Source organism: Corticium candelabrum, chromosome 3, assembly GCF_963422355.1.
Source record: "Corticium candelabrum chromosome 3, ooCorCand1.1, whole genome shotgun sequence".
In the NCBI taxonomy this organism is placed as follows: domain Eukaryota; kingdom Metazoa; phylum Porifera; class Homoscleromorpha; order Homosclerophorida; family Plakinidae; genus Corticium; species Corticium candelabrum.
The window spans coordinates 5,965,271-5,987,231 of NC_085087.1; the positions used below are offsets into that span (position 1 = coordinate 5,965,271).

The 21,961-nt window shown below is 39.0% G+C and overlaps 2 protein-coding genes and 1 long non-coding RNA gene across 3 annotated transcripts; 1 reads left to right on the forward strand and 2 right to left on the reverse strand.

The window, feature by feature from the left end:
• Positions 1-962: 962 nt before the first annotated feature.
• On the reverse strand, positions 963-4,878 carry LOC134177684 (uncharacterized protein K02A2.6-like). Its single transcript, XM_062644462.1, has 4 exons — positions 4,806-4,878; positions 4,444-4,575; positions 3,163-3,218; positions 963-1,748 (listed from the first exon to the last, which is right to left on the reverse strand). Exons 1-4 carry the CDS (start codon positions 4,876-4,878, stop codon positions 963-965), a joined length of 1,047 nt encoding a protein of 348 aa, XP_062500446.1.
• A 2,207-nt stretch (positions 4,879-7,085) lies between these two features.
• LOC134176856 (uncharacterized) lies at positions 7,086-8,371 on the reverse strand. The gene is made up of 2 exons (XR_009969380.1): positions 7,990-8,371; positions 7,086-7,326 (listed from the first exon to the last, which is right to left on the reverse strand). It is a non-coding gene; the product is annotated as an uncharacterized LOC134176856 (long non-coding RNA).
• Positions 8,372-14,732: 6,361 nt separating this feature from the next.
• Positions 14,733-17,858, forward strand: LOC134177185 (uncharacterized). The gene is made up of 8 exons (XM_062643942.1): positions 14,733-15,023; positions 15,074-15,376; positions 15,443-15,706; positions 15,772-15,813; positions 16,165-16,206; positions 16,964-17,257; positions 17,323-17,431; positions 17,490-17,858. The coding sequence occupies exons 1-8, from the start codon at positions 14,750-14,752 to the stop codon at positions 17,677-17,679; spliced, it is 1,518 nt and encodes a 505-aa protein (XP_062499926.1). The 5' UTR covers positions 14,733-14,749; the 3' UTR covers positions 17,680-17,858.
• Positions 17,859-21,961: the final 4,103 nt, after the last annotated feature.

Sequence of the window (21,961 nt, forward strand, 5' to 3'; positions counted from 1 at the left end):
ATATGGGTCACAATCATGGACGCTTTACCGGAGAAACAAGAACTTGAAAAAATTGCATCTTTGTAGTCTGCGTCGTATCTTGCGAATTCATTGGAGTGAAAGAGTGTCAAATAGCGAGGTTCTGAAACGATCTGGTATGACAGGGATTGAATGTATGATAACAAAGCAACAACTACAATGGGTCGGTCATGTCACAAGAATGAATGACAGAAGGCTACCAAAGCAAATGTTCTATGGACAGTTGTTAAATGCCAAGAGCAGAACTGGTGACCAAAAACCTAGATATAAAGACATGCTGCGTCATCATCTGCAGAATTTGAGCATCAATCAGAACAATTGGGAGTCACTGGCGTCTGATCGTTTGGTTTGGAGGAAGAAAGTGTCATCTGGTCTGAAGAATTTTGAGGATGAGAGAATGAAAAATTAGAAGAACGACGACACATACACCAGCAAATGGCTCAAGGAGTAATTACAAGTCAATATGTATGCGCCATCTGTCATCGCGATTGTCATTCTCGTATTGGTCTCTATGCACATGAACAAGTGTCGTGTATACAATCGCTAGCCGTGTATTGTCAACTACCAACTCGAACTACAACTAGAGCTGCGCAAACTCTAATGCTAACCACAAACATGCATCTAATTAATCTACTACACTCCTCTTTCCTTAATTAAGTTGAACGATACCTAACTGGTATCTGTCTGTTCTGTCTTTTGGGATATCGTCTTCCTGGTGTTTCTTCTGTAACATCAGCTGCTTCTTTCGCAGTAGTTACTTCTGCTGGCTGGTTGGAAGGTAGTGGATCTTGCACTGGTTGAAGTGGAACTTCCAGAGATTTACTTGTTTATTCTGCTATTGATAATGGTATCTCCATATCAGATATTTTTACTTCAGCAGCATCAGTAGATGTAGGCTCAGCAACCGGTATCAGTATACTTCTGATATCTCAAACTCTCAGATGTTATATTTGTACATATCTGGGTTGTCCATCTACTTCCACCAAATAGTTCACTGGTCCCAATCTTTGAAGTATTACCCCATGAAGCCATTTTCCTCGTCCGTCTCTCCTAGGATTCAAAACACTAACTGTTTGCCCAGGGTTCAAACTCCGTGTTACTACTGAGGCTTGCTGGTATTGATCATATTGAGTATCTCTCACTTCTCCTCCCACATCAGGACGTAAGAGTGTCAACTTTGTCCTCAGCTCTCTTTTCATTAACATCTCGGCGGGTGTCCTTCCGGTAGTACAGTTAGGTGTAGTCCTGTACTTCAGTAAGAACAAGGAGACTTGGTGACTAATAGATCGTCCTACTGGCTTGGTCTTTAAGCTCTTTTTTAGTTCCTGCACCAATCTCTCCATTTGACCGTTTGACGCCGGATGGTAGAGAGGTGTACGTTGATGTCTAGTACCATTGACTCTGATGAACTCCTCAAACTCGTCAGCAACTAACTGAGGTCCGTTATCCATGACCAGCTTGTGAGGAATACCATGAAAACTGAATGTTCTCATGTCTTCCACAGTCTGTGTAGCGGTAGTCTGTGTAGCGGTAGTCTGTGTAGCGGTAGTCTGTGTAGCGGTAGCATGTGTCCCCAGTTCGTGAATTTCTGGCCATTTGGAATAGGCATCAATCAACAGTAGATATTGTTTCCCTTTCCACTCTGCAAAATCTGCATGTATCCTCCTCCACGGTCCTTCTGGAAAAATCCAAGGATGTGGAACTGTGTGGCCTGGAAGATTTCTAGAACTCTGACATTTGGGACAGGATCTGACCTAATCTTCAATATCTTTATAACGTCTCGGCCACCAAGAACAGTGAATTGCAATTTTGGAGGGATATAGCTGGGAAATCCCTACTTAGATACAGGGTACGGTAGAACCAGATCGCATAGGCTTCTAGATAGTTATCCAGTGCCCTATAGGTCCTAAGATAGTAAAACTAACAGTTTACAATGAGAGTATATACGTGCCGCAGCTGCGGCTCTTGCCAACCTAACACAGATTCTAGGAATAACAGAAGTAATGAAGAAGCACTAGAAGTGCAAACTCTCGGCCAGTAGGCACCTTGAAGGTAATTAGTCGCGCTATGACAAAATCGTATGACAGAAACGCATGATGTGAGTAACAAAATTAGATGTGGGAAAGTTACAAATGAAGCTAGATTACTAGTAGGCGTTGTTTCTAAATGCATGTTACAAATTTAGTTGTTTCCAAGTGATGGAACAAGCCAAATGTTACAAGTCGGAGAGCCTCGACGCTATAGGCTGGCTGGCAATCTTCGCCTTACATGATGAAGTAACGGGCGTGATCATTGTTCTGTCTGTTGTATTGGTGGGAAACCTAGGTTACATATGCTGTGTTTTTTATAATTCGTCGAGAAATAGATTGTTGTTGCCGATCATGATCAGCGACAATTTCAGTTCGCTCTGCTTGTGAACGTTAGCGATCATGAGTCGTACAAAGTATCCAGTGATGTCTGTAGTAGCACCGTCAGATGTCGGTTGTATCGATGCAAACTGACAACCAATCTCAGAAGATACAAATCGATTTTGTGAAACAATCCAGACCACGTCTGGCAAATCTAGATACAAATACGAACAAGAACCGACAAATCGTTGAAGATATCATTTCTTAGTAATACTAAATATACTTTAATTAATTAAATATGATAATGATTGTCAAGAAAATGCACACTATAACCCACGCCCCACGTTACTAATTCCTAATTGTGCTGTCAGAGACCTGCTATTAGCTGATTAGACTTAGACAGCACTGAGAAAAAAACTGTCGCATACAAACAAGAGCGTTGCAAAAGCAATGTGTAGATCAAAGTATGCATAAAAGTTGAAAGCCTCTAAGACTTTTTCAAAGTTCTTGCTACTGAAGTTTTTGGCGGTAAAGCATTGCACAATACAAACTGCATGAGAGAACACTATATTCCAACCATATTGATACCGTCAACATTGAAACTCTTGAAAATTTAAGACTATTTCACTTGCTACGATAACACGCACATGCACGCGCGCGCACACACACACACACACGAACGCACACACACACACACACACACACACACACACACACACACACACACACACACACACACACACACACACACACACAACCAAATTACTACAGAAACTACACAAGCGATTGAAAAAACATTTGCCACCTCATCAGTAGACCCAAGACCATACGGAGTATTGGTCAAGCTAGTGGCTACAACAACACAACACGTTAAGTAAAATACAACTTTTAGTTTATCAACATATACAGAGCAATCTACAAAATCCAACCACCGCTACAAACGCTAGATCATCAACATTTACAATTGCATTACTACAACAAAGTCAATTTTGAATATTGGTAAGCACACCTAAAACAAGACTTGATGATGCTAGTGGATTCGGGGCCTAGCGTGGCATGGGCTAGACCAGGCTATAGCCCATCATTTGTAGGCGTGGTCATCAAAATTGTGGACTGTAAATATGTATCAGTACCAAATTTAAATCTTTATACGGTATAGTATATACACCACCAATTTTTCCAGTCTGGATCTGCAACTACCGTATCAGTCAACTTTAGAGCCAATAAAATGGGCGTGTCTATAAAAGTGGGCGTGCCCCGTAGCATTGTGACGTTCCCAATTTCTAGAAGTCACGCTTATATGCTCCTGGTAGATTAGCTAAAAAAAAAGCAGTTGCAATGTAATCAAACAGACAAATATTAGAGACAAACCACATACCAAAACATCATTTAGTTAGGCATGCTATTCTTTGAAAATTATGCATGGTTACTACAAAATAAATTTAAACTGTCAATGTTCACACCTGAAGTAGAAATTAATGTCACTGGTAAACTTGGTGTAGATTCTCACAAAATGAAGAGTCGACCATGTTGCCATGTAATTGGATAAAAAAATTCAGAACAAATCACAATGTTTGAATGAATATTGAGTCATCATGTCGTTATATGAAGCAGTGATGACATGATGTTGATGCAGACACATGTTGCAAACTGACAATGCAGGCCCGGATCCAGATGGGGATTAAGGGGTTGAAACCCCCTCTTTTCCAATAAGCGTGGTTCAATAATTTTCATATAATTTCTTTAGAAAAGAGAAAATTAGTAATGCTATAAATAATTGCTACCAGGTCAACCCCCTCTTTCAATAATTGCTGGATCTGGGCCTGCAATGATAGTAGAAGTTACTCGACATTCACAAATACGGATGTTGAATGCCTCATTAATAAATTAATGTTGTTGCTGTTGATGTTCCATGCAATGTTTGCTGCAGGAAATCTAGCAAGTAAAATGAACAAGTCAAGCTTGTTGCATTGTCAAAAACTTGACAATCTGATAAGTTGTAATTACGTAGATGCACAGCATATATACTACATGTCAAATATCTGAGAACATCAAAACAGATGTTGAATATATGTACCAAGAACATGAGCACCGTTCCAATGATAAGGTTGTGACGTTCCCAGTATATTTTCATATGATATTCTGTAATTATTGCCAGCATCAAGTGTACAATTGACAGGACTAATTGTTAGAATAGGCATCAAGCTGTCTGCACGATGGAAAATCAAGATGAATCAACAGGCAAACTTTTTGCAGCACTATTCAGCTTAATTAAGCCAGTTGGCTATCATAGTGGATGATATAGGAAGTCAGATACTTTACAGAGAATTTCTGTTTCAAATTACTCACAGAGGTGCAGACACGTGGCTTACAAGATATGGTAGGAAGAACTACAGTCAAATACCTAATAAACAATGAAGAATTAGCATGTTTTCTTACTTCTGAGTAAAACTTTAATCTTGCGACTGCCAGCTTCTGGATTAGCCAATGCAATAGCAAATTGACATTGCATTGAGACAAATTAAGATTTTTAAACACTTGGTTGATAGTGAGCCCCGAGCAGGCTAACGCAGAGAAAAAGCCAGGGAGAGAGTCGAGAGCTGACACGACTGATACAACGGATGCATGTACAAAATTGGATATACCAAAAGGGTGCGGTTACACGTTGTGCATTCATGCCGTGGTATGTGCAATTCATGTATCTTCACTACATTGCGAATATCCTTTGACACGTCTTTCCCAAAGAGGTGTTCAAGTCGACGTGATACAGTACCGTTGCTATCCTCGCGCGGTCGGACCATAGTAGTGTCGAGGCGCAAATTTTTTTGGGGGGTCCACTTCACACACACATCCCGGATATATAGCCCGGATAAGTTTAACTTGCACGTGCACGGTAGACTATTCTCACGTGCACAAATGGCTAGTAGTTCGAAATGTAAGGTGCTATGCTGACAGATCGTGGGAATTGCGCTTTCTCTGCGAGCAGTTACCACACTCAGTAAGCAACAGTGGCTAGTGAAGGGAGAGCCCCAATATGGGAAATGTTGGTTGCTACAAACCGTTTTCTTTGCAGAAATCGACTTTCTCGAGAAACAATTGACTCCAGAAAAGCTTTGCGTGATGCAGTTATTATACAAGACGGCAGAAGTTTGTACAGTTTGCTAGTTAATTGATATTAGTTAATTTAACTAATTGTTAATTTATTAGAATACAGTATTTAGTAACATTAAAGCACAATTTATGTATTTATGGTAGTATTTTTGAACCTTAAATGTGATTTAATAAATAGTAATTTATAATTTATAAGTGTATATATATATATATATACGTGTATATATATATATATATATATATATATATATATATATATGGATAATGTGTGTTAGATACCCACGTAGGTGGGTTTATGTAAAAATATATGTATTTCTAAATATATGTATATATATATATATATAGTAACTATTGCAGAAGAACCCGTTTTTAATTAATCGTGTACTCTGCTGTTACTGCAATTAATTTGTTTTACATAAGAAATGTATGGCAAACAGGCAGGATTACAGGAAGCTGTTGATCTGCGCCATGGACAGTCTGTTGCAAAAGAACACAGTTTTTCATTAGCCTAAAATAGAAGCAATCCATGATCCATTTTAACAATAAAATTAGAACACACACAATGAAGATGCTTATTTCTCTAGTGGGTGCACAGTTTGCTGAACATAAAACAGGAATAACTTGTTCTGAACACTCATTCTGAAAACTCTAACTGCAATCTGTTCCTCTCTATAGATCAAGGAATATGAACAATCCAGGACATTTGTTGTTGTGAATTCAGTTAATATGTAGTGGTGAGCTAATATTTAGTGGTGGAAGTTTTGATTGATGTCTACAGTCAATGTTATTAATTAAATTTATATAGTAAACGTCGATTGATTATTGCAGTTAATATTTATTGATTTAATACATTTCATATTTTCTTTGATTAATTAACACAGTCAATATTGTAAATAGAGTCAACGTAACTTCTTTATTCTGGTTGTTGCAGATTCTAGATGAGTAACCTGGATAACTTCCATTATTGCACCTGCCAGAAGACAAATTACATGTGTGGTTTAGGCATAAGTCACCTATGTTTCAATTAATTAACATTTCTGGATCTCGATAAGGTACTTGCATGCAATGTTTCAGTTGTATGTACTGCACTTGTAAGTCAAAGAAGGTTTGAATTTTTAGTTCATCTTTCGAGATTCTCCAGAGTTACACAGAAAGTGCCTTTTCTTCAGGGAGCTGCCATGACCAATTTTCTGAAGAAATGAGTGCAACTAAGTTTGTATAGCTGCATTGCATTTTGACTCGTAGTGCTTTTAGATATTGTACTTTGTACATTTGATAGATTATTTGCAGGATCTTTTGGGAGACCAGCCATGCTGAAAGTGATTTCTGAATAGATTTGCATACATGATGATGGTGGGTGTATCTATTTATATCTATAATGCTCACTTGAGCGATCTGCCATTCATTGTGTCCCTGGCTGTTAGATTGGGAGTCTTCTCAGATAGGGCTCCATATATGAGGGCTAGCTGTTACAGTAATTCTGGTTTCAAAACTTGATAAATACCAAAGGGCGGTGTTTCTTTACTATGATGAGATGGAGCAGTTGATGATGCATATTCACAGTATCTTATACCATGCTCAAATTGACCACAAATAGAACTACGTATATACAAGCACAAAACATTATCATGTTACTTTGAGTCTTTCTTTAACATCTAGAGCGTACACTGTTATATCCAACTGGTAATGACTATAACTGGTTAAGATTGAGTTATGCGTATACAGCATTGTAAACTGGTAAACAAACGTCATAAATCTGGTAAGAAATGTCACAGCAGTCGCTAGATTTTGCTAGAGAGTACTTTAACATGTCATTCCCCGATCCACCTTCCAATATTCTTCACACATCCTATACACACAATGCAAAATATCAAGCATCTCATTCTTCAGGTAAATTTTTAAATCTCTTTCTACACATTGTAGTGTTCTGTCTAAGTGACTAGATGATTTTAGTTAGCATTTCATGTCCCATTTAATTATGAGATTGTACATTACATGTAGTAGTTCCTTGTAATCACATGTACCACACATCCTTGCTAAGTACCTATAGCTAAAGCATGCTTCTTTTAAAGTGTGCCTACACTATCTTGTTTAGATAGTGTAGATATTAACCAATATGCATGAGAATTTGTTGGTGTCCAGAATACTACAAATTATATTAGCTCACCACTAGTCATGTTAACTGAATTCACAACTACAAATGTCGATTAGTAATACTCTGCCACCTAGCTGCAGTAAAGTAATACAAATACTTTGAGTTGAACGAGTTTGTTCCTTAATTTAATGTCCATACTCCTGTCTAAGTGGTGTCCTCCCAAAGGTTATTCAAGAAGACAAGTGGTTCAACAAGGTCTGTCACATTCCTGACACTTTGAATCTTGAACTCTTGAACTTGAGCAAGATACAGCAATTTCAACAAATTCTGTCAGACAAGCCAGCCTCTGCTGTGGCATTTGGTGACGTGACTACAGTAGCTACCAAATGTCTAGACTGGCATGTGACAGATGGTTACCTGATACACTGCTTGAAGGTATGGCATCGCTTCTCAATTGCTCATCACAAGATTGTCTTTGCCTTGTGCTATCCAAAGTTTGCTAATTCACGTTGAACACATCCATAGCATTAGCTCTGAACAACAGAAAGAAGATTAGACTTATATTCCTGATTGTCAACGTACAAATTGATGCCATAACTGGATCTTCTGTTGCATCAAATACATTGATCAGTGGGAATCATTGGACAGTGGTTGCTTTAGATTTGAATTCAAAGTTTCCTTCTATGGTGGCCCATTGGGATAGCCAGTTCCTACCAAATTGTTGGTAGAACTAATACAAACACTGGACTATGTAAGCACTGCCTTAGGTGAAAGAGTGGATATTCATGATTTGATTCCTATGCATAGGCCGACATTTGAAAAGATGGAAACACACATGATCAAGGCATTGCAAAATTTCCCAATACAAACATGTTCTTCTCTTTGTGGGGTTATTGCCTTTGTTTTTGTGCCAGTTGCAGCATTTTCTCCAGAGAATCTGTGGGCACACATCTGTTCGCCACAGCTGTCCTTCTATGTGACAAAGCAAAACTCAAACTTTACCTTCAACCAGGGTTCTCCCCAGGATTTCAAGAAAGCGTAGCACTAGCCCCTCCCTAAGACCACGCCCATCCACTGACGTCACGACAAAGTCCCAATTGCAATACTAATCTATTATCAATATATATTAGACTTGCTGCTGAAAATCGTCTATACTAGCTGTTGTTTACAGGCTGTCAGCTATCAGTAATCCATTAATTGGACGAATTTAGCATGGACAGCTGTTGAAGTCAAGATATTGCTGTGACTTGTAACCATGCATTGACAAACCTGTTAACTAGTCTACTAAGTAGCAGTGCACGCTTGCTAGATACACACTGTGACACAATTGAATGCATAAACACAATGACATACTATTTATTCGTAATCATTGCTTCAAACAGTGACTGAGTATATACCCTAAGGTTGCTGCTACATTAGAGAGTAACAAGCAAAACTGTGTTCAATCTTACAAGCTGTCCACTGTATAATGAAATTATGCTGACTCTGTTACAATATTGTAATGCATCTGTTCCTCTTGGAAGCCCACTCCAGACATGCAGCGTTAAAGTCAAAGTCTTCTAAACAGGGACCTTCAATAGAGATAAACAGCAGTTGCACTGTGATTTTGTTGCTCAGACGGGGTTTCTCAGAGGTGTCTTTATCCTATTCAGTTCAGAAAAGCCCTCTCACAGTCAGCAGTGGAAGCAGGGATTAGCTGGGCAATGGCTGCAAGGTTACAAATGTTTGGAAACACTAAGGAAAGGTTCTCTTTCTTCACAATTGTAGCCATCACATCTTGTTCTGTATGGCAAAGAATTTGCACTTTGAAGTGGCACAGCTGTTGGAATCTGACTGGAACTATTTTTGCAAAGTGGTCAGTCAGCGGTCCTATTCAGTATTGGCTTTCTTCAAGCCGCCTACTTAGTAAGCAGGTTCTAAACATGCAAATTACATCATTAAGATTATGTTTCCTTCACATGCACTTGATATCCCGTATCTGGAGCATATCTAGACAATCTCAAATCAGTGATCTCTGAGAGTGAAGTAGAAATTCAAGCGTAGCGCAGCGCTACACTCAAACGCCCTGGGGAGAACCCTGCTTCAACCAAGCCCTTATACTCACTACCTGACGAATACCTTAGCAGTATGGCTGCTTTCTGATCAAATTAAAATTCAAATATCCTAGATAAGTCCATAGATAAGTCCATATTAGCTGATGAAAACTTGCAGTCTCAGCAAATCCAAAGCCACCATCTCAAGCAACCTAAACGCCAGAAGCTTTGCTTAAGTCTGAGTAAAATTTTCAAGACCAAAGTTTCAGGAGAAAATGTAACTCTTCAGCAATTTCACCATGCAAAGCAACTACTGATTGGCCCTCCTGCTATATGCCTGACAAAGCAAACAAAGTTGGTAGAAAAAGTCACTCTCGCTAAGGCCGTTTCAGCTGGCAAGAGAAATCCTTTCTTTCTAATGTAACCTGATGCACTTCTAATGAGAGTCATTCACAGGGTACAAAAGCTGACAACGTCCGTGAAACCTCCCTGCCTGTAGTAGAACAACAGTCAGTTTATGTCAAGAGATGCACTTTAAGCAAAGACACACTTCAACAATTTCAAACTACCAGTGAAGCCAATCTAGAGCACCCACTTGATGCCAAACAAGAATGCAAATCTGATTCAGGCCTCCCTACCAGTATTATACCCTTGCTCCCGCAGCGGTACAACTATTTTGTTGACTCATATTGTCAGCATGAATTGGAAAGTTTCCTAGGAGCTGAAACATGCAACTTTACTCTAGAAGCATGGACAAGTGCCAATTGTGAAACTGCAGCTGTCCAGTTAATTACACATTTTGAAGAGGTTTCAAAAACCACCTATTGAAGCACTACAGGTTTCAAAGCAAAAGGATGGCGGCTCCTTTTTAAAACTGTTCGTCATTGTCATCATTACAGGAAACAGAAAACTCTGTAACAAATGTCCACAGAAAGGAAGTGCAAACTAAAGAAAACCACCATACATTGTTCCACACAAGACAAAAAGTCAATGTGTCCTAGCACTTTAATAGTTAGGGTATACCCACCTGAGGCATCTAGAACCTCAGACCACCCTGAATATCTTGCCTTAACAATCACATACCACCCAATCCACGGTGGCCATGCTCTCAGCTTTAGGCCAGTCACAGAAGCTGTGAAAAAGCAAGAATTAGTCTCTTTGAGTCTGACAGCTCTGCTGCGTCTGCAAAACATGAATACTTGACCCAGATTCAACTGAAAAGTGATCCACGAGTAGTTGAGAGCACTCTTGCAGACAGAGCCATAACCCCAAACGTACGAGACATTCAACGCCTCTTTAGACAATGGCGATCAGACAACACTGGACCAGAAAATGGAGAGGCTATGTTTGAGCGACTGCTCGAGGAAGTACAACAATACAACAAGGAACATGAAAAAGAGGGTGGGCAAGTATTTCTTCAACCTTATGAAGCAGCAGCTGCAATGAACATGAATGAACCTAAACTTGGGCAAGTATTTCTTCAACCTTATGAAGCAGCAGCTGCAATGAACATGAATGAACCTAAACCAAAAACCAGAAAGACTGATGCCATGCCCTTCCTTTTAGCTCTAGTCACTCCTCTCATGGCCAGAGTCCATGAAATGGTCACACAAAGTGCAAAGCTAGTCTTTTGTAACTCAACAGCCAGTCTTGATAACTTGAACACAGCTGTGTTCATACTTAGCTGCGGCACATCAATAGGAGCTCTACCACTTGCTGCAGTTATGACATTCAGTGAAGATGCTGTTACCTTGTCAGCAGGGTTTACAGTACTGTGCCACATACTGCCCAAGTGTGCATTTTTTTGAAGAGGCCCAAATCTTGGACCACTAACATTATTGACAGATGACTGTGCAAGCAAACGGATTGCTCTAAAGAGTACATGGCCTCAAGCGGAATTACACCTATGTGTCTTTGATTTTTTACAAAGTATATGAAGATGGGTTTGGAGCTCAAATTTTGGTATCTGTGGTACAGACAGAATTACCTGTATGGCTCTAACAAAACAACTTGTTTATGCCCCAAGTGAGCAAGCATTGACTGAAATCAAACGTGAAGTAGACAAAAGCCCTTTTCAGACATTCAAAAGAGACTAGGTGATTACTGGCAACAGAGGAAAGAATAGGCTGTGTTTCCGAAAGAACTTTCCCACACGAGGCAACTATACTAACCATAATTCAGAGGCTAGCATACGCATCAGAAAAGACATCCTTTTCCAAAGGAATAAAGCTTGGAATGTGGTACAAATGTTCAATCTTCTCACACAGACTCGCAAACTCTATTACCAGCGACGTTTAATATCTGTTGCCACAAACAGATTAGATCATTTTGTCTCTACAAGATTTACTGTGACAGGAGTAAAAGCGTACACCATTCCATCTGACGACATTGTCGCATCAGATGACCCAGACGTTTACACTGTTGTGAGTCAGTCAGATAAGAATACAATGTGGTAGTAGACTTACAACTGGGTGAGTGCACCTGTCCCATCGGAATGCAAAGTCAACCTTGCAAACACCAATTTGCAGCAGCAATGAAGTATCGCAAAAGCAGTGCCAATACTATCCCAACGTATTCGCCTCAAGGCCGTCAGCTTTTTGCAGCAGTGGCATTAGGACAACACTGCCAACCCATTTCCTTTTACAGTAGTGTCCACCAAAAAGCAGAAGAAGAACATCTAAAGTCTCTTTCCATCAGTATGAATTGGTCTGACGAAGATATCAAACGTTCCTTTGAAAAAATTGCTCCTTGTTCCTGTGAAACAACTGAAGTAGCAACTGCAGCTGACGACAACAGTGATTTTAGCAATACATTTAAAAGAGATCAAGCGCAACCAATTAACAGAGGAGCTATGAAAAGTCAAGGGACGTCATTGAAAGAGTACTGCAGGTCACTAAAGATATCAAGGACGGACTGCATGAAAGTCATGTCACAGACAGCTTCATAGCTGCAGTAGAAAGGTTTTGTTCTAATTATTGGAAACTACAAGGCAAAGGAATCCACTCGCCTGGTACACAGCAGCGACTGCGTTCTGCTCTACATATGTTTGGTAAAGAGGTGGGAGTCAGAAAACAAAAGAAAAAGATTCGAGTGCAACCTACTGCTGTAGCTAGACGACACTTCAAGTCCTTTTCTACCCGTCCAGCATCAGCAGGACGTCCAAGTTTGTTCATGAAAGCCGAAACTACAACCAACACGTTCAACAGAAACATTATCCCCAAACGAATCCACCAGAGAACAAGGAGAAACTACAATCTGACAATAAGTTTGAAAACAAATACCCCTAATGCCATCTAAACTGTACAAGGATACAAGATTTTTGAGTAGAGGAAACTGTTCATGTTAATATTCCTTGATATAAAGAGAGAAACAGATTGTAATTACAGTGTTCAGAATGAGTGTTCAGAACAAGTCATTCCAGTTTTATGTCCAGCAAACTGTGCACCCACTAGAGAAATAGGCATCTTCATTGTGTGTGTTTTAATTTTATTTTAAAATGGATCATGGATTGATTCTATGTATTTTAGGCTAACAAAAAACTGCTCTGTGGCAACAGACTGTCCGGATCAACAACTTCCTCTAATCCTGCCTGTATGCCATACATTTCTTATGCAAACAAATTAATTGCAGTAACAGAAGAGTACATGATTAATAAACAGGTTCTTCTGCAATAGTTACTAGTATATACAGTAGTGGACAAAAGTATTTGCCGGGTAGTTTTGTTGTTGATTTTTCATCATATTCTGGACTACAGAATGGAAATAAGTGCTGATATGAGCATAAATTGGTAAGTTAGTTTGTTTTCAAAGGTTGTAATATTGTTTGCATTGAATATGCTTTGATAAGTTGTAATGTAAACTTAATTAATCTGTTTTAACTAGGTTGTAACAATAATCTTAATTAAATTGCAACAACCAACTGATTTAGACTCAATTCTGTACCAATTAGTCTTGATTTTCCTATTGCATGACCAACATTGACCAAGAAGTCGCTTTATTTATATTAATATTTTGTGCTTCCACTCAAACACAAACATCTTGAAAACCCTTGAAATTTCTTGCCTGGCAAATAATTTGTCCACTACTGTATATATACACATATAAATTATAAATTACTATTTATTAAATCACAATGAAGGTTCAAAATACTACCATAAATACATAAATTGTGCTTTAATGTTACTAAATACTGTATTCTAATAAATTAATAATTAGTTAATTAACTAATATCAATTAACTAGCAAAATGTACAAACCTCTGCCGTCTTGTATGATAGCTGCATCACGCAAAGCTCTTCTGGAGTCAATTTTTTCTCGAGAAAGTCGATTTCTGGAAAGAAAACCGTTTGTAGCAACCAACATTCCCCATACTGGGGCTCTCCTTTCACTAGCCACTGCTGTTTACTGAGTGTGGTAACTTCTCGCAGAGAAAGCGCAATTCCCACGATCTGTCAGCGTAACAACACATTTCGAACTACTAAATCATGCATGATCCAGCATGCGTGCACGTGAGAATGGTCAACCGTGCACGTGCAACTTAAACTTATCCGGGCTATATATCCGGGATGTGTGTGTGAAGTGGACCCAAAAAAATTTGCGTCGAGGCTACCAGAGCATAACAATGCACAAGTTCAGTGCCTGTACTGGGTGGAAAGTCATCTACAATCAGACATATAATGACTGCTCTTGTCTAGGCAGTCTGCATGTACTGCATGGATCTAGACACGTGCATACGCTACGTAGACAGTGTAACATTTGCATGTAGACATGCACCTACCGCATCTAAGACTCGTGTTTCCAAAAAATTCAGGAACATCGAACAAAACAATACAATGACACGTACTACTAACACCTTTTGGATTGCGTGGCTCAAAATACAGCGTACGGGAACTTTTATTGACACTCGCGCTAGAAGAAGGATAATGTCCGTCCCTGTCATGCTTGTAGTCCAGCTCTTGTGGTTGACGTTCTTGAAACGTTCTCTAGGCAACAGTCTCAAGTGCGGTAGGTACTGGACAGTAGATAACTGTAACGTGTTCACATGCAGTTACAGTCGTTCTTTTTATGTCTGATTGTAGATGACCTTCCACCCAGTAAAAGCACTGAACTTGTGGATTGTTATGCTCTGGTGAACAGCAGCGTAACCATGAATTGCACATACTGCGGCATGAATGCTCATCGTCTAACCGGACCCTTTTGGAATATCCAATTTAGTAATTCAACCGTTGCATCAGTTGTGTCAGCTCTCGACGCTCTTCCTGGCTTCACATTTTTCTCTGCGTTAAGTAACAACTACACGGAGCTCACTATCGACCAAGTGTCTGAAAATCTTAATTTGTTTACAATACAATGTCATTTTGGTATTAGATTTGCTAATAATCCAGAAGCTGGCAGTGGCAAGATTAAAGTTTTACTCGGAAGTAAGAGAAACATGCTAATTTGTCAATGTTTAATAGTTGATTGACTGTAGGTCTTCCTACCATCTCTTGTAAGCCACATTTATGCACCTCTGTGAATAATTCGAAAGCAGAAATTCCCTGTGAAGTATCTGGAACTCCTATACCATCCACTAAGATTGAGCTGAATAGTGCTGGAACAAGTGTCCCTGATGATTCATCTCAATTTTCTATACATCGTGCAGATAGCTTGATGCCTTTTCTAACAATCGATCCTGTCAATTGTACACTTGATGCTGGCAATAATTACAGAATATCATCTGAAAATATACTGGGAACATCACTACCTTATCAGTGGAACGATGCTCATGTGCTTGGTACATATATTCAACATCTGTTTTGATGTTCTCAGATATTTGACTTGTGGTATGCTGTACGTCTAGATAATGACGACTTATCAGATTGTCAAGTTATTGACAATACAACACGCTTGACTTGCTCGTTTTCACTTGCTAGATTTCCTACAGCAAACATTGTGTGGAACATCAACAGCAACAACATTATTAATGAAACCTCTGACATCGATGTTTGTGCATGTCGAGTAACTTCTACTGTCATTGTTAGTTTGCAACATGTGTCTGCATCAACATCATGTACTGCTTTATATAACAACGACATGATGACTCGATATTCATTCAAACGTTGTGGTTTGTTCTGCATTTTTTGATACAATTGCGTGACAATATGGTCTACTCTTCCTTTGTTTTGTTAGAATCTACACCAAGTCCACCAGTTACATCTATTCCTACTTCAGGTATAAACATTGACAAGTGTATTTTATTTTGAAGTACGAATGTTGCTTATTAAAGGATGACATGCCTAACAAAATGATGATTTGGTATCCATTAAACTTTGGGTTTATCTTTAATTTGTCTTTTTGATTATATTGCAACTGCATTTTCGTTAACTAATCAACTACGTAGCATCATCAAGCCTTGTTTCAGGTGTGCATAGGAATATTCAAAATTGAGTTCGTTGTAACAATGAAAAACTGTAAATATTTACGATCTAACGTTTCTAACCGTGGTTGGCTTCTGTAGATAGATTTGTATATGTTGATAAACTAAAAGTTGTGTTTTACTTAATGTGTTGTGTGTTGTTGTAGGCACTAGCTTGACCAATACTCTACATGGTCTGGGATCTGCTGGTGAGGTGGAAATGGTTTTTCAATCGCTTGTGTAGTTTTTGTAGTAATTTGGTTGTGTGTGTGTGTGTGTGTGTGTGTGTGTGTGTGTGCGCGTGTGTGTGTGTGTGTGTGTGTGTGTGTGTGTGTTTGTGTGTGTATGTGTGTGTGTGTGTGTGTGTGTGTGTGTGTGTGTGTGTGTGTGTGTGTGTTTGTGTGTGTGTGTGTGTGTGTTTGTGTGTGTATGTGTGTGTGTGTGTGTGTGTGTGTGTGTGTTTGTGTGTGTGTGTGCGCGCGCGCGTGCGTGCATGTGTGTCTCAGCGGAATACTCTTAAATTTAAGAGTTTTTATGTTGACGGTATCAATATATTGTTGGAATATTGTAGTCTCTCATACAGTCTACGTGTGTCTTGCAATGCTTTACCGCGAAAGAATTCAAAGCAAGAAGATTTAAACATGTCTTTGAGGATTTCATGATGCAGCTTTCAGGCGTATGATATATATATATATATATATATATATATATATATATATATATATATATATATATATATATATACTTACTTTGCTTTTACAACGCTCTTGCTTGAATGCGACAATTTTCTCACTGCTGTCTATTACTAGGTCTCTGTCGCAATTAATTGAAGCTTGTATTGGTGTGAGGGATGGGTTAGGTTGTGAATTTCTTGTCAATCATCATCTTATTTAATTAAGTTGGATTTAGTAATAAACTGATACGGACAACAATTTGTCGGTTTTTTGTTTGTATTTGTATATATAGATTTGCCAGACGTGGTCTCGATTGTTTCACAAAATCGATTTGTATCTACTGAGATTGGTTGTCAGTTTGCATCAATACAACCGACATCTACTACAGACATCACTGGATACTTAGTACGACTCACTAACGCTCACAAGCAGAGCGAACTGGAATTGTCGCTGAGCAGCAACAACAATCTATTTCTCGACGAATTGGAAGAAAACACAGCATATACAGTTGAGATAAGAGGACGTAATAGACACGGATTGGGTCCAACTTCAAGCATTTACGTCTTTCAAACTACATCGTGCACAGGTAAATGGATCGATCAATATGTTTATGTCCTGTTGTTCTTACTTGCAGTCCTTGTTTGCAAGCAGATGAGAAGACAAACTTGGGACTAACAGCTGCAGTCGCTACATTGTCCGCTCTTTGCATTATTCTGCTGATGCTTGCTGCTTACCTTTTCTATCGATTGAGACACGTGATGTATGTATTCACATAATCGTTCTTGCTTTCGCATCATTTCATATGACGAAATGTTTAGTGCTCTAGGCGGTGCGAAAGAGTCTAACACAACGGAAATGAATGAACAGGAACAGAGACACGATGCTGCAACGTACGAGACAGTGTCCGACTCTGGTCATCAGGCCGACGTACTAACAAGGAGCCCACTGTATGAAGAAACATCGGTTGTCGACAGTCCATCATACGGCGTCGTACTAGATCAGAATTAGAATTATTAAATTTACGTTTTGTGATAGTCAATTCAGTAATTGGTTAGTTAATCGACTGTTGGACGACATGCCATTGAAGGTCTGTGATTCCTACCTATTTGGTAGATGTAACTTTATAGCATCTCATGTATAACGCATTAGCAATAGAAGTAAATTACATTAATTTTGAGACAGCCTGAGCTAGTTGTCTTATTTAATTGCCACTTGTAGCTTCTAGATCTACAACACAACAGTGCATGATTGTTTTCCAAGTTTGCTTTCTGCGTTTGCTCGAGATGGAATAAACGGTTTCCACTCAGCCGAGAAAGAAAGAAACAACAGCGTTCTGAAGCGGTTCCAAAACTATATATGAGGTCTTCAAAGGGTTGTGACTGTATATGGCATTCATCATCCAATCTTTTTGGATTTTTTACAAGATTGTCTCTCACTTGCTGAGCTATGCCCGCCGTCGCATGATATTCCATGCATTGTTTAATCAATAATGAATAAATGTTTCGTACTTGTGACGGAGAGGTCGCAATAGCATATCTAGATACTCTCGTAGGTAAAGTCAACGTTTGTGGCCTACTGCATGATTAAACTAGAGAGTCTTGTTTAACAGACGAGTCTAGCCGTGATCATTCTTTACTGCGGAAGCCTCCATTAGCAATCCTAGATCTACTCCTAAAATGCTAGTAAACTTTGTCCATTGATGTCACAGTGCGTCTTACTGCAAAGATATACTATATACAAAACTCTAAATCTTAAAAAACTACATAAAGTATCTACATGTTATTTTAAGGTTTCTATATGTTTGCTATACATATACGTAATAGATTGTTGCAGCATTTCTAACTAACAAGTACGTATACTTTTTGAAATTATGCATGACTCATTTTGGACAGTCAGAGTTGTCTCATTTCATTGTTTAACTCTAGAAGGCAAGTACTTACTACATGCAGTGTTTACTTGTTTTACAATTTTGTTTTGTGCGTTTGATTACGAGGAAACGGTTATTGACAACCATGTGCATTGCTCATTGACTCAAAATTTAGCAGTTTTGTCTTGTTTTTAGTAATATGCAACCATTTATGTTGAACGTTGTCACAACAATTAGAGAATCAATTTCAATGTTTAGTGAGACAATCAGTAATAGTATGTTACAAGTGACGTGCAGAAGTCATATGACGTAATAAAAATTTAACACAATGGAGTATATATATATATATATATATATATAGTCTTTCCTAGTAAATTTTCAGAATTCGATAAAGTGTTAATCAGTCTAGAAAGAACGATCACGTAGACTTGAAATGTCGTCTTTGTGCAACTTGAATGCGTGCAATAGGTTAATCATCATATTAAAACAATTTTAAATTACCTTTGTCTCCATTCTTTTACAGGTCAGTCAAAAGAGTCACTTGACTGTAGGTACACATTCCCATCATTTATTGTAAGGAAATCTCGTACAGCTCTAATTTTACGCACACGGTAGGAGTCGGCGTTGTTCTAAAGTCGGGAAATACGTGGAAACTCATAGTGCCGAGAGAGTTCTTCGTGAAGAAGGCAAAGTCACTTAACTTACTAAATTTATGGTTTATCGCATTTTTCTGTGTAAGGATAAACGGATTTATAGCTTTGGCAAACGTTTATAGTTGAAGTGATGATAAAACTTATCGAGTACTGTAAGCTTTATTAATTGGCCAAATATTTTTTTCGCACGTTTGCTCTACCTACTGTAAAAAATTTTTGTTTAAACTATTAAAAATTTTAAATTATTTTGAGTGTTTTGGTATTTTGCAAATATGTATGCTGTGCGCATGCTTGTATTAATTAAAGTGAATAGGTTTTTGTGTTGCGCTAGAGGGTTATAGAACAAGAAAACTTTACAAAACAGCAATAACCCATCCGTTGTAACAGATTAGTTGTCGTGGGTCATCGAATACATCGCTGATCAGACGCAGTACCGTATACAGGAATTAATAATACCGAATACGGGACCTGCGGTACCAATTACGGGACTTTTTTGTTAGATACTTGACTTGGAACGACAATATAGATGTCTGTAAAGCAAACTAAAGCGACTTGCCGTCTTCTCTTATCTCACGGTTCCTAATTATTTGTGTAAATTTATAGGTCGCAACTGAACACCCTGGTGTTCTTTCATAGAACGCGTACCACGTTCTTTAGTTTATTTCCCATTGTATTTGATGCAATTTTTTAGAGAAACCGTCTATTATGAGGCGATGTGCATTACTCAAGAATACAGCACTGACTTAATTTGTGTTTCTTGAGCAACATGCAATGACATTGTAAGTTGTTTCAATGTTGCGGCAAAACGATTTCTACAATCAGCGTCAAAGTTTGATAGGACAATCGCAATAGTAATGCGCGCCAGTGGCGTGTGGAGATCAGGTCACGTGATCAAGATTGAATACAGAAAACTAAGCTTTCCAGTAAAACTTTAGATAAAGTCTTTGATCTCAACGATGACCACGCATACTTAAACTGTCGTCTTTGTACAACACAAATGTATTCAGTAGATTGAGTCACGAATTGTCTAGAGACTCATAGTGATGCAGCAAAGCGAAAAAGTAGAATTCTGGTATTGCGCCGTCTTTGATGGACTTGCAGGAAATCGTGGTTGCTAGTACATCTCTAATGAATTAAATTTATACGGAAACTCTAGTAAAGCAGTCACCTGACTTGCAGTCATGCTATCACAAGTATTCCTTGTTTTTTACTTATGTTCTTAGAAAGTGTGTTCAGCAAGAGCCGCAGCTGCGGTACGTTTATCTATTCTCGTTGTAAACTGTTAGTTTTTTATCTATCTATAAGGCACTGGATAACTGTCTAGAAGCCTATGCGATCTAGTTCTACTGTATACATCTAGAGATGGACGTAACGTCACGATCAGTGCTGGATCTGTTGATTACTATGCCCTTCTGAATAGCAACGTTACTATTAGTTGCACCTAACAAGGCTTGCTACCCAAGGAGCCTTTGCGACATTATACGAGCTAGTGGAGCGTCTACATTTCCAGTGCCTGACTGACAGCCTACTCCTGGTTTGACTGTAAGATCAGACTTTACGGCAAAGCAATCTTCTTTCACTATGAGTATCAATGAAGTCTCTCAAAATACATCTCAACTACAGTGCAGCTTTTCATTCAATGGTGGAAGTGTAACAACATTTGGTAGTGATGTCATTCAAATTCTACTTGGAAGTATGAAGCAAGATTTACTTGTCATTTTGAAATGTCATTGTTTCTCTTGGTTTTACTCTCACTTGACTGTAGACGTTCCCACCATATCTTCTAGGCAACCCTTGTGCAGCTGTCGAGAGCCAAGCCTTTCTCCAGCGCTCAGTGCGCGACCTCACGTGCTGTTCGCCCGCTCGCACGTGAGAGAAGATTCTTGAGCCGAAACTGCTCAGAAGCAGTTGGTCTAGCAAGTTAACTCACGCTGCAACAGGTCCTGAGGGTGAGGATGCAGTACAGGCGCTAGATGGCTATAGAACGTGAGAAACACGATCTGCAAGTAGGAACGTCTTTAGAAGCTCAGTAGACGCAAGCGCAATTGTATTACTTGTGTCTGTGTTACTACGTGTACTCACTGTAGAAAATATATTGAACGACAAATTTTAATCAGAACAATTACTGACACGAGAATCAAACATTTGGATTTGACCCTCTACCCCAGCCATCACAAGTAGCCTACTAGTAGAGATATGCTCTAGAGATCTCCCATCTCAGTAGATCGTTTTCGCGAAAGAATATGAGACCAGTCGCTGCAGTCTATTTGACTCATGCCCAAACATATATTGAACGTGGGTCCGTGGATCTGCGTTTTCCACTCAGCCAAAGTCCAGTCCAACAATAGGTGCAGTGTGGAAATTGTTGGTGTGGACTTTGTCATCTTGGGCTGGAAAAATAGAAAATTAAATTAGAGTAACTACTTCAATGACGTCTGCTAGACACAATGTAAACACTCGTTTACAAGCTTGTGATGGCATGTAGAATAGCTGGAGAAATGCTGCTGACAAAAGTGGGTGCGGATGTCTCCTAAAGCTCTGAATTGAGTTCGTTTGTGACTCTGGAGACGTCCTTGAGAACTAATTGGTTGTCTAATATATTCTAATGAATGCAATTAAGTTGATTACATCTACTCTTTAGCTAGAATAGAATGGTCATGTCAGACTAGGGTGGAGTCTAGATATGTAATATTCCAGAAGCTGCTCGTTCCTACGTAGTAGAGCATCATTCTGACTGTTAGAATGCACCAGTGTCTCCACCTCCTCACGT

What these genes read in the sequence shown, in the direction of transcription:
- LOC134177684 (XM_062644462.1), bottom strand. Translation starts at nt 4,878, where the DNA reads ATGCAATGTCAATTTGCTATTGCATTGGCTAATCCAGAAGCTGGCAGT. An exon ending in GATTAAAGTTTTACTCAGAA is followed by an intron (nt 4,576 to 4,805) that starts GTAAGAAAACAT and finishes TCCATCGTGCAG; the next exon opens with ACAGCTTGATGCCTATTCTA. An exon ending in GAACGGTGCTCATGTTCTTG is followed by an intron (nt 3,219 to 4,443) that starts GTACATATATTC and finishes GTGTTGTTGTAG; the next exon opens with CCACTAGCTTGACCAATACT.
- LOC134177185 (XM_062643942.1), top strand. Translation starts at nt 14,750, where the DNA reads ATGAATTGCACATACTGCGGCATGAATGCTCATCGTCTAACCGGACCC. An exon ending in GAACGATGCTCATGTGCTTG is followed by an intron (nt 15,377 to 15,442) that starts GTACATATATTC and finishes CTGTACGTCTAG; the next exon opens with ATAATGACGACTTATCAGAT. An exon ending in TCAAACTACATCGTGCACAG is followed by an intron (nt 17,258 to 17,322) that starts GTAAATGGATCG and finishes GTTTGCAAGCAG; the next exon opens with ATGAGAAGACAAACTTGGGA.